General features: G+C 49.1%; 1 protein-coding gene across 1 annotated transcript in view; it reads right to left on the bottom strand.

The window, feature by feature from the left end:
- MED27 (mediator complex subunit 27) overlaps positions 1 to 10,440 on the bottom strand; it is a 221,386-nt gene extending 210,946 nt beyond the window's left edge. The window contains exons 1-2 of the mRNA XM_010856784.1: positions 10,221 to 10,440; positions 7,750 to 7,894 (exon numbers count right to left, since the gene is read on the bottom strand). Coding sequence (XP_010855086.1) covers positions 7,750 to 7,894; positions 10,221 to 10,423 — 348 coding nt within the window. The 5' untranslated portion in view covers positions 10,424 to 10,440. The remainder of the gene's footprint in view (positions 1 to 7,749; positions 7,895 to 10,220) is intronic.
- Positions 10,441 to 11,376: the final 936 nt, after the last annotated feature.

Here is an 11,376-nt window from a genome sequence, read left to right as displayed (position 1 = left end):
GGGACTCAAGCTGAGTCCCCCCAGCGCCCACCCGGGACAGAGAGACTCCTGGAAGGCACGTGTGCCACACGTCCAGCCGCCTCTGCCTCTGCTCGGGGCGGCTTCTTAACAGATCTCCTGCTCCTTCAGAGAGGGAGGAGGAGGGAGTCACAAGTCTGATTCCAGGCCACAATACAGTGACAGTTTCCAAAAACCACAACTAATGAGCAGAACAGAGATGTGGAGTCAGGCCAGAGCCTTGGGTGGAGCCCAGTTAGAATTACGGGGACCTCATATGACTTCCACTAACGTCTCCACTCCTGTGTCACAGGAGGCTACGCTGTCTAGAAGACCTCTGAGAGGGAGTCCTCCACTAAGGGCCTCTGGGGCTGAGCTCTGCCCTGGTCTGGTCTGAGATGCTCTGTAGTGGGCACAGCAGGACACACAACAGTTGCGCTTAAGACGTTACCGGACGAGACTGACTCTCCTCCACTCCTGGGGTGCACTTTCATTTCCAGGACCATGGAAATGTACAAACGATTCCACCGTTCTTTCCCAGGTGAGAGATGACCTCAGCCATCATCCAGCCCACTCTTTACCAACGAGGCAGCTAGAACCCAGAGGAGCAAAGCCATGCGTGCCGGGGCCCATGGCTGGACAACGCACAGCCAGAACCAAACCCCAGACTCTTGAGACCTCTGTCCAACATTCCTGTGACAACCGTTGCCTCGATAAAGCCTTACCCTGCTGCCACAGGGAATAAGAGGTGCTAACGGCACGTGCGCACACTACGCACTGGGCACTGCTCTGGGTCCCGGGCGTGTTACACTCACTGGTCCTCCTGCAGTCCTGGAAGGGGGACGTGTCATCACCCACTTGTGACTGATGAGGAGGCTGGGACAGGGAGGGTGTCCAACTCGCCCCAAGTCATAAAGCTGGGGCCTCAAACCCAACAGAGTCCGACCCCAGAGCCTTGCTGGTCACAAGCACCCAATTCACAAACTGGATATAATCCAAGTGCTTGTTTTTACACAGGCCCATGTGTGCAAATGTTCTCCTAAAGAAATAACGCTAGAAATCCTTGACGCCCATGGCATTCTCCCCACCAGATAAGGGACCAGAGACCAACCTGAACCCTGAGCTCTGGGAGCAAGGCCTCCCTGACAGCCTAAGTGAGAGGACTCCGCCTCAGTTCACAGCGATGGTCTGCCCTGGGCCGGCCACAGCCCCTTCCCACTGGCTCCTCGGCCATCCCCTCCTTCCTGCTTGCGGTTTCTTTCCAGGCCCTTCACGCTGCCTTTACTGCCCCTCCACTCCCACGTCCCATCCACACCCCTGGCTCCACACCACAAGGTCCCCAAGAGGCTAAGTGCCTTCCTCACCAAGCTCCCAAACCCTCACCCCATCTCCAGGTTTATGAGGAAATAGAGCCCATCCCAAGAATTCATACCAACTGGTGAGGTGCTGAGATCTATGTCCAGACCTCCTCAAGGGGAAAAGGTTCTGACTACTTAAATGAACTTGTGATTTGTAGGATTTCAGAAGAATATACTGAAGTCACATTTGGGAGGCCGGGTAATAAGGAAACCACTGGAAGACAGGCCAGCATGCCCCGAGGGTCAGTCCTGGTCACCATCTTTTAAGATCATAATACCAGCCCCCAGAGCCTACTTACCCTGTGCCAGGGAAGTGCTGTGCTTATATTACCTCATTCGGTCTCAAAATATTTCTGTGGTGGGTACAGCTGTCATCCCCATTTCAGAGAATACAAAACTGAGGCACACAGAGGGACACCGCATGGCTGTCAGGGAGCAGAGCAGGGATGCAAACCAAAGGCCAAGTCTGCAGCCTGAGCAACAATGCCACGGCATGGACACACACACGGTCTCCACGCGCCACTCGCACGCACTCACTGCACGGAGTCACCCTACGGCACGACACGCGCTGTGACCTTCATCTCCCCTCTAACACTATGATACAAAGGGCTTGCACCATCCCCCTTCACAGGCGAGGAAACGCATGTTTCCAACAAGCCTGTCCCGAGTTCAAGGCACAGGCTAAGTGCGGAGGTGGATCGTATCTCAGGCAGCCCAACTCCAGAACTCAGAGCCAAGTCTCGACGCTTCTGGCTGTATCTGCCTTCACTTCTGAATCCAGCAGTATCTAGAAACCCTGGAGGCTGGTTTTGTTCTGTTTGGTTGTGTTACTCTTTCTCATAATGTTCCCACAGGGCTTGGGGTGGGGAGGGCAGCAAGGGTGCAGGCTCAAGGCCAACCAGGGAAGACTTGACTCTAGTCAAACTCCAGGCAAATTTGTGAAAGAAAACCTCTAACAATGGTACCAGGGACCTCTGCTAACAATCAGAACAATCTGGAACAGTCCCTAATCCAAAGTCATGACTAAGGCTTGGGGGCTATTTTAGTGCTTTTCTTTCCTCATTATGTTCTGAATGAATCCATATTCCCTGAGTGAGTTGAGGGTGGGCCTGATGGAGAGAAAAACACTAGGAACGTAAATTAGTTATTGGTAATAAATACACTGGTGGATCAGATGGTAAAGCATCTGCCTGCAATACGGGAGACCCAGGTTCAATCCCTGGGTTGGGAAGATCTCCTGGAGAAGGAAATGGCAACCCACTCCAGTATTCCTGCCTGGAGAATCCCAGGGACGGTGGAGCCTGGTAGGCTACAGTCCGTGGGGTCGCAAAGAGTCGGACACGACTGAGCGACTTCACTTCACTTCACTTCACACTGAGTGTGATAGTCAGTGAGTGGTAGTGCACCGAGCGGGACAGTCAGTTCTCGGTAATACACCAGATGGGATAAACCCTGAGAGGCTGACGGAGTTGACGTGCCTCTTCCCAGATAGTTTTCGCACTTTTGCTAAAACAGCAGCTGCCACAGAACACCGGACATGGGGTGCTGTCGCTGAAGTGAGCCTGACTCCATCGACTCCAGAAGGCTTCCCCCAAGCCCCACCCCTTCTGAACACCAAAGGCATCCCAGGTGACAGGCCACATCGATGAAACGCCAGGCTTTGCCCTCAAAAAGCTTACTGTCAATTCACCAACTGACCTCACCTTTCCTGTCAAATTACCCTTCTGAAGCCTGGCCCTAGCCTCCACCACAGGACCTCAGAATCTTCTCTCGTCTACAAGTAACACAGCTAGATTTCCCAGTGATGGCCCCAAATGGAAATACCCTGATCACACTTCATCAAAAATACAAGCACACAAACCACAAAAGGACTTGTAAATTAAAAATTCAACAGAAAAAGCTCTTTACTTATTCTCTCATTCATTCAGTGAATTATAACTGAATGTGCACTGGGTACCAGGAGCCCTGCTCAGCACTGGGGCGGGGGGACTCCCCCAGGGAACAAGACAGGCACAGTCTCTCTCCCCTGGGACTTAAAAGACGACAGGGCGCTTCGAGGAAAAGGTTCCATGTTGCAGCCTGAACCAGTCCCAGCACCGTTAGCTCCCTGATGCCCAAACGTCAAGAGCACCGTCGAGGCTGGACATGCGGGACATCGATGTTACAGCAACTTCAAGCTGCTGAAAACCAGATTCTGGTGATAACAACTCGGGAGGGTAAAATGGGAGAAATGTCTGCAGACTTTTCAACTGAATATTCCTGGAATAAAAAGTCACTTTTTCTCTAATAAAAGTGAAAAATTAAGTGTGCAGAAGCCAAAAAAAGGCAGTGGCAGCCCATTCCCCAGGGCCTACTTCCTAACCCTAGGAGACACTTCTGGGGTCTTCGCTGCTTCAAACCGCACCAGGGAAGGGCTGAGGTCTTCAAGAAAGGAAGACAGTCAAAGCCGGAAATCAAATCCCTGGTGAGGAGATGCTGGGAACCTTCAGAAAGGGGTCTCGGAGGAGTCAGTTCAGTCTAACGCTTGGCATATCTGGGTGCCATCAGTGACGGAAGTCCACGTCCGCTATCTTACAAGGACAGTGCTGACGCCAATTATTTTTTGCCCTCGTCAAGAGAGCTTGTCATCCCTCTACAGAACAATTATCTATAGGTGCATCAGAGTTAAAAGCTACCTTCCTTCCCCAATTCAGCACAGGGAAAGTGCTGCTCACAGCAATTTGACATCATTTCATTACATTAATTTTTAAATGTGTTATCCTAACAATTATGCCAACTACCATGTAATTAATATTCTGACTGACTTTACAAAAATTACAAAATCCCCTAAAGAAAATAATTAGTCAGTAAGCGTGAACAAGACTTCTCTTTGGCCAACAGAACATAAAACAGAAAGTGTATCACATAATGGGTGGTATCAAAGCCTTTCCCAAACTTTCTTCGATTCTTAGCCAACAGTGCAGAAAGCTGACATTGGCAAGTTATCCCAAAATTCACTTAACATATTAATGTACCTACTGATTTAAACTCTTGGAGAGTAAAATGATGAATGATGAAAGCATCTGCAATTAAAAAGCTCTTTTCAAAAAAAAAAAAGCTCTTTTCATGTGTAGGAGGGGCAAGATAAACACCTATCATTGCTTCCTGCTTCCATAACCCCAGCTGGAAATTAGAATACTGGCTTATTTCTTGGGGCTACTTCCTGAGTTTATTAAAGAAATGTACAAAGGCATCCTTACCCTTGGTTTCCTCTTTTTGTTCAAGGTCAAAGTACAGCTTTCTTATAACAGATTTCAAATCCCTTCTAGAGTAAGGACAGTATAAATAAGCAATAGCCAAATAACACATTATCTACCGTAACAGAAATAAAAAACACGTCTTCTCTGCAGCCCACTTTGGGTAACTGGCAGGGGCGGCTGAGCCCCACAACAGAGCTGTGAGTCCAGAGGGAGCCTCAGCAGGGAAGAATGCAGAGGGTGATTAGCGATGTTTGCCCTGGACTGGAGCGACAGTGTGAGGAGCGGGGCCTGTATTTGCCATCTCCACCTTTCAGTAAACCACTAAAAATGAGTAAAACGTGATACAAATTCATGAATAAAGTATGACACATGAATTGCTCCTGACAAGAAGACTAAAGGGAGGGGAAAATGTTTAGTACAGTCAAAACCTTAAGCCAAACGGGAGTACAGCATCCAGTTTTAGAGTGAAGAACACTGGGCTAAGTCAGGAGTGGCAAATTCTAGTCTAGCTATGAGGCCGTGGGCAGGGTGGTTCATGGGGCCTTGACTTGCCTGGCTATAAAATAAGGGGATAAGCTAAACATCTCTGATTCATTTTCCTTATTTTGCAGAGTAATGGTGCAGGGGTCCAAAATGCCCTCCCTGCTGGGCATAGAGAGCTGGTGAAGGAACAGTCACTTCACAACGTGCACCAGGCCAGGGTGCGACGGAAACCCCAACCCCTCACACTCCTCGGGCAGGACTTACACCCTGACACATTTCTACATCTAGGTTTAACCCGCAGCATCTCCAGGACAAGTATTTCCACACACGTACTGCTTCTTTCCCCTAACACACCCTCTTCTGCATCTGAGAGGGGAGGAACAGGGACTTCTATCTTAATATTCTATTAAACTGGGCAAACAAAACTATCTTCACTCAACCGGTACGTGTCATCACTTTGATTTAAAACCAGCTGCTTCCACTGGGGTCTCGGGCACTCATGGCCTCAAGATCAGCCTAAATCTTCCCACCACTGAAACGTCTCCACCACTTGAGCCTATTCTGAGAACATTACCCACATGATACATCAACACAGCTTCCACGTCCAAAAGGCAAGACCAGGCATCCAACCAGAAATAAGTCACCTACACATCAGATCCCCCATGCTAGGATGCCCACGCGAGCCCCTGGGGAAACAAGGAAGCTCACACAGGACGGCCTGAGAGGGCAGCGCTGTCCGTGTGGGGCCTGAACAGCCTGGTGTCTGGCCCTAGCAACTGCCCCAGACAGCCATGATTTTGTGTCTGTCCCGCACCCCCTCCTGCCTCTATCCGTGCAGCCCCAATCCCCGCGTTTCAGCTGATCTGCACTGGGCAATCAGAGAATTCCAACCGCTGAGCTCAACAAGCTGTCTGGGTAGGCAGGGGCCCCTCCCAAACAGGGCCCGCATCCGTTTTCAGTGTCTGGCGTGAAGGACCACACAAACCTCCAGCTGCCAGACTGTCTTTCCCACCACTGGGAGACACCAGGCCAACACTGGGAAGCAGGCAAAGAGAGGGCAGCAGAATGACCGATCCCCACACCAGGGGGGCACCTGATGCTCAGGACTGAAGTGGGTTTCTGTCCACAGCAGCCCAAGTCTGGAGGACAACCCTTACAGGCTAAATGCGTGCCTCCCAGGTTCAAGCTCCTTTAGTGTCCCAGGATAAATCGTTTCTCCCTGAGTCTCAGACGCAGCTGCCTGGGTCCCACTGTAAACCAAAGAATGTTAAATATTTCCAATGACAAATTCAAAGGAATAATTCTACACGCAGAAACACTGCCACGGCTCATCTGTCACCTGAGACCCGAGAGTGAAAAGAGGAGAAGGGTGATGGGTAATGGGAGAGGGAAGGGCGGATCACAATCAGTAACGCTAAGAACAATCCTCTCCAGGGAGCAGCAGCCTAGGGAGAAAAGCTTCCAAAATCATTCCAAACGTACATTCTAGCTTTCCATCGGCAGCAGAAAACAGAACAAAGCACAGCACAACAGCCCACAGCACCAAACACGATGAACCTGTGAGCAGACACACGGACCGCCGCCAGGCTGACGAGCCTCATTTTCCTGTTATTTTTACACTGCGGCTTAGTTTTCCTTTCACAGCTGTCCTGGGGGCTCCGCCATGGGGCTACCACGAACAGCAAATTCTATGGCGAGTGTTCCCCTCCAAGGGGTCGAAAGAGTCAGACACAATTGAGCAAGTGAACAATAGAGAGCGCTTAGAGCAATCTCCCGCAGATGGGCGCAGAGTAGTTAAGAAAAGAGAGAGTATTAGGAGGTGGGGATTAACGTATACACACTACTATACGTATGGAGAAGGAAAGGGCACCAACTCCGGTATTCTTGCCTGGAGAATTCCGTGGACAGCGGAGCCTGGTGGGCTACAGTTCTTGGGGCTGCGAAGAGTCAGACACGACTGGGCAACTAAGCACACACTACCATATACAAAATAGATAATCAGCAAGGACTTACTCTACAGAACAGAGAACTATTCACAATAGTTTGTAATAACCTATGAATGAGAAAATCTGAAGAATATATACATAGATATGTATGCGCCTGAAACCAATACAATACTATCAATCAACTATAATTTAAAAAAACAGATGAAAAAAGGACAGTGAGAGTGATTTACCAAACAGTCCTCTAGAGCCGTTCCATCAACAATGGGGAAGGCAGGCCAAGCAACAAAAGCAAAGTGAGCAGCTGCACTCGCAGACCACCAGTCCTTCACTTCCTGGGAGTCAGGAACCCCCTGAGAATCTGATGAAAGCTAGGAAGTCCTTCCCAGAGAAACACACACACACACACACACACACACACAGCACAACTCTGAGTGTGATTTCATGGGGTCAAAATAACTGCTCCTTAACCCAGTCTCCAGGTTAAACACACCCGAGTTTGAACTTTTAAAAAAATGTAATTACCTGAGCATCATGATTAATTTCTGAGACTTCAGAGGACTATATAATCTCTCCCAGGGACAGTCTAAAACTTCCAACTCTATAACCCCATGCCAAATCAAGAACAAAAAAAGGAAAGAAAAACTTACCCTCACTTTCTGCCTTTATGCAATGTCAGAAAGCTTGCTTTTTCCTGTATTAGCTTCATTCCTGACACATCCCCCTTACCTTGTTTGACCATTTATACGCCTGGAGGAGCTGACTGTACAGAGGGGTTTTGTCCTGCACGGGATCCAGACTTAACAGCCCGCTGTTATGGAGAGGATGGTTCTCAGAAGGCTTGCCCACCAAGTTGCTCAGACGTTCCAGCTCACTGAAAAGCAAACAGACGCAGCAAGTAAACCTGAGTCCCCCGAAACTCCAGTCCTTAGCCTACTGCATCGGTCCAAGGCTGTTCTTCAAACTGCTCATCATAAACTTAAGTCCCTTAAGAAGAAATACTTTCTGAAAGGTTAAGAAGACAAGGGCCAGGAGCTTCCCTAGTGGTCCAGCGCTCAAGAACCTATCTTGCATTGTGGGGGACACGAGTTCAATCCCTGGTCAGGGAACTAAGATCCCATATGCCGAGGAGCAATTAAACCCACATGGAACAGCTGAGCCTGAGCACCAAATGGAAGGTCCGAGTGCTGCAATGAAAGGTCCCACATGACAGAACAAAAATCCCAAGTAAATAGACAAATATTAAAAAGAAGAAGATGACTAGAGCCACGTGAGAGAACCCCTAGCAGGGGGCTTATCCCATTTTACAGCTGAGCTTTCTGGCACCATTCCAGAGGAGAACAAGGGTCAAGAGCAATGAAATCAACAGGACTCCTAAAATCAGGATTGAACAACTCAAATCATTCTTTGCAGGGCTGGGGGAGGGGAGGGCCTTCTGGAATTTCAAAATGTGGTATAACACTGCTTCTCAATAAGAGAGTTTTCAGATCCACATACAGATCATTCTATTTGGCAGTACAGCAAGTACCTGAATAAATGATGATTATTTACCATTCACAGAGAGATAGATTTGTACGTGGTGCTTCACAGATGGTAAAACTTAACAAAACAAAAAAGAGATAAAACAAACAAACAGGAAGACACCACGGAGGGGGCTGTGTCAAACAAACACGCTTCAGTGTAGCAGGGAAAAAAAAAAAAAAACAAACCCTAGAGCAGCTTGGGAAAGAGAGTGAACAGCAAAAGCACATTCAGGAGCACGTTCTGAGGGGCCAGTCCCAGAGTGTCAACAAGACACCATAGGAACAGCTGAACATAGGAACAGCTTCTCATGCCACGTTCATCTTGGACTCTTTAGCCTCTTGCCTCTTCACGCTGCTGTCCACAGACTTATGAAGACAACGGGGTGAGATCAACACTTTTATTATTAAACTTTCTACAATGCTGATGGGTTTCAACACCCTGCACATTACCAAGGAAAGCCCACCGAAGAGAAGAAAGGGAAAAACCACCAGCACCCAGACTCAGGCAGGGCAAGTATTAACTGGAACTTCACCAGAGAACAGAAAGTAAGTGTGGGAGTGAGGAGGGGGTGTGACCTCCTGGCTCTCCCCCAGAACAAGACTGGCAACTTACTTACAAGAAAAAAAAAAATAAAAAGAGGCTCCCATCATTTGGTTACCACCTCCTCCTCCATTCTACCCCCTCCTTCCATCTGGTTACTAAGGAGACCAAGTTGAGGAGACTAAAAAAAAACCCAGCCACTCCAGAAACTAGGATGAATAGCTCACCCAATGCCTTCGCCTGCTAAGGTCAGTTTTGAGAAGTAAAAGACAAAAACCCTGCAATTCTAACTTCCCTGAGAAGGTCTGACTCTCATAAGGATAGGAGGGCACACGACCAGGACCTATTAAAAACTGCCTATTAAGTACCAGGCATTTTACAAGCATCCTCTCACTTCATGTCACTGATAAAGTAGAAGTTGACTTGTTAAGAGAAAGAAATATACAATCCTTAACCCTGAAGGACCCCAACTTAGCTTTTGTTGGGAGGCCCAGGGTGGGGGTGTGGGGATGAGGTGTTTAAGCAGAAGTCATTAAGCTGGTTAAGCCTGTGATGAGGTCTCTTTTGAGGCAGGAACTTAACAGAAGCAGTGAGAGTGGGAGTTAAAGTAGTGATCAGGTGGTTAGGAGGTGGGGTAGGAGAAAAGAGAAAGAACAAAGCCTGTTTCATCATGTTTTGGGGGTGGGGTAGGGACTGGAACTGATGAATTCCAGGTTCAGGGACGAAAACCTGTGGCCAATTAGGTGGAATACACTTGACTCTGGGGCAGCGTTGAACAGGTCCTTTTTGGTACTATTTGATCAGACGTAGTGGAGCCCAGAGGGCCCACAGGTGGGAACCCTGACGAGCCGAGAAGACGAGTGGAAGTTCATGAGAACAGCACGTCCCCTCGCGAGGAATGGAAGGACCACAGAGGTGGTCCTGGGTGGCGGGAGTCGGCCAACAGCAGGACGCCAAGAGAAGGGAGACGCGAAAGCGGGGGTGGAAGGAAGATGAGGCCGTGAGGGGCAGGGAGAGGCCTGGAGAGGAGACAGAGGGAGCAACGAAAAGAAAGAGCAGCCCGTGACTCAGGAGACTCCCGCGGGGGTGGGGCAGGGTAGGAGGTCCCGACCCGCAGCCCCTCAGCCGGTACCTACTTGAGGTCCCGGTTGACCGAATGCAAGTTGTCCTGGAAATGCGCAATGAACGCCTTCTCCCGGCCCTCCAGCGTCTCTTTGTTCCGCATGCCATCCTTCAGGCAGTCGAACACCCTGCTCACGCTAGAGCGGAGCGCCTGAATGGCACTAATGGCCTGGGCAAAGGCCTCCAGATTGACACCAACACTTAGCACGTCCGCCATGTTGCCGCCGCCACAGCCGGCTCTTCAAAACCGGCGAGCAAAAAGACGCGCCGGCTGATGACGCAAGCGCTCGGAGGACTCTGGGAAATGTAGTTTTCGTGGGACGGGGCCGTCCGGGAGGTTTGTGAGGCCACCCTAGGAGAGAGGATTTCCTCTTTAAAGGAATGCGTGGGCAGGAACGCGATCACCTGAATTTAGGGAAGTCCGGCTGCGCTCTCGGCTTTCTTCATGGTAACAAGGAAATACAGAAAGTTCCCTCACTTCCCCAAACTTGCAGCCTTGGGAGTCATATGGAAATGAATTGCTCAGAGCAATAAAGGGTCCGTGGTGTAAAGGATTGAATAAAATTCCTCCATATTAGTAAATCAATGGGGGAGAAGGGAAATTTCTTCCCTACAGTAGAATGCCAGCTAATAAATGCAGAATGAATGATGGAAAGAAAATTACTACTTGGCAACTGTTAGATTAATTATTGATTCAAATAGGAACTGAAGACTGCCAGGGGGTGAAAGGGTGAGGAATAGCAGCATGGTTATATAGTCTCAACGTAGCATCCCTCAAGAAACTCGCTAATTAAGAAGGAAAAAATAATAATCCAGAAGTTTCAGCTCTGGCTATATGATCAAAAGAAGAAAAGTAGGGTCTGGAAAAGCTATTCATTATTTGTACACCCAAGTTTGTAGCAGCATTATCCACAAGAGCCAAAAGGTGGAGGCAACCGAAGTGTCCGTCCTGGGATGAGTTCATTAACATGTGGCATACACACAAGGGAACATTTATTCAGTCTTAAAAAAGAAGGACATTCTGACACCCACACATACTACAGTGTGGGTCAGGGCATCCTCACTGGCTCAGCAGTAAAGAATCCACCTGCAATGCAGGAGACACAGGAGACTCCGATTTGGTCCCTGGGTTGGGAAGATCCCCTGGAGGAGGGCATGGCAACCCAATCC

This window comes from Bison bison, unplaced genomic scaffold, assembly GCF_000754665.1.
Source record: "Bison bison bison isolate TAMUID 2011002044 unplaced genomic scaffold, Bison_UMD1.0 scf7180017864375, whole genome shotgun sequence".
In the NCBI taxonomy this organism is placed as follows: domain Eukaryota; kingdom Metazoa; phylum Chordata; class Mammalia; order Artiodactyla; family Bovidae; genus Bison; species Bison bison.
This window is presented reverse-complemented; position numbering and strand designations above follow the sequence as displayed.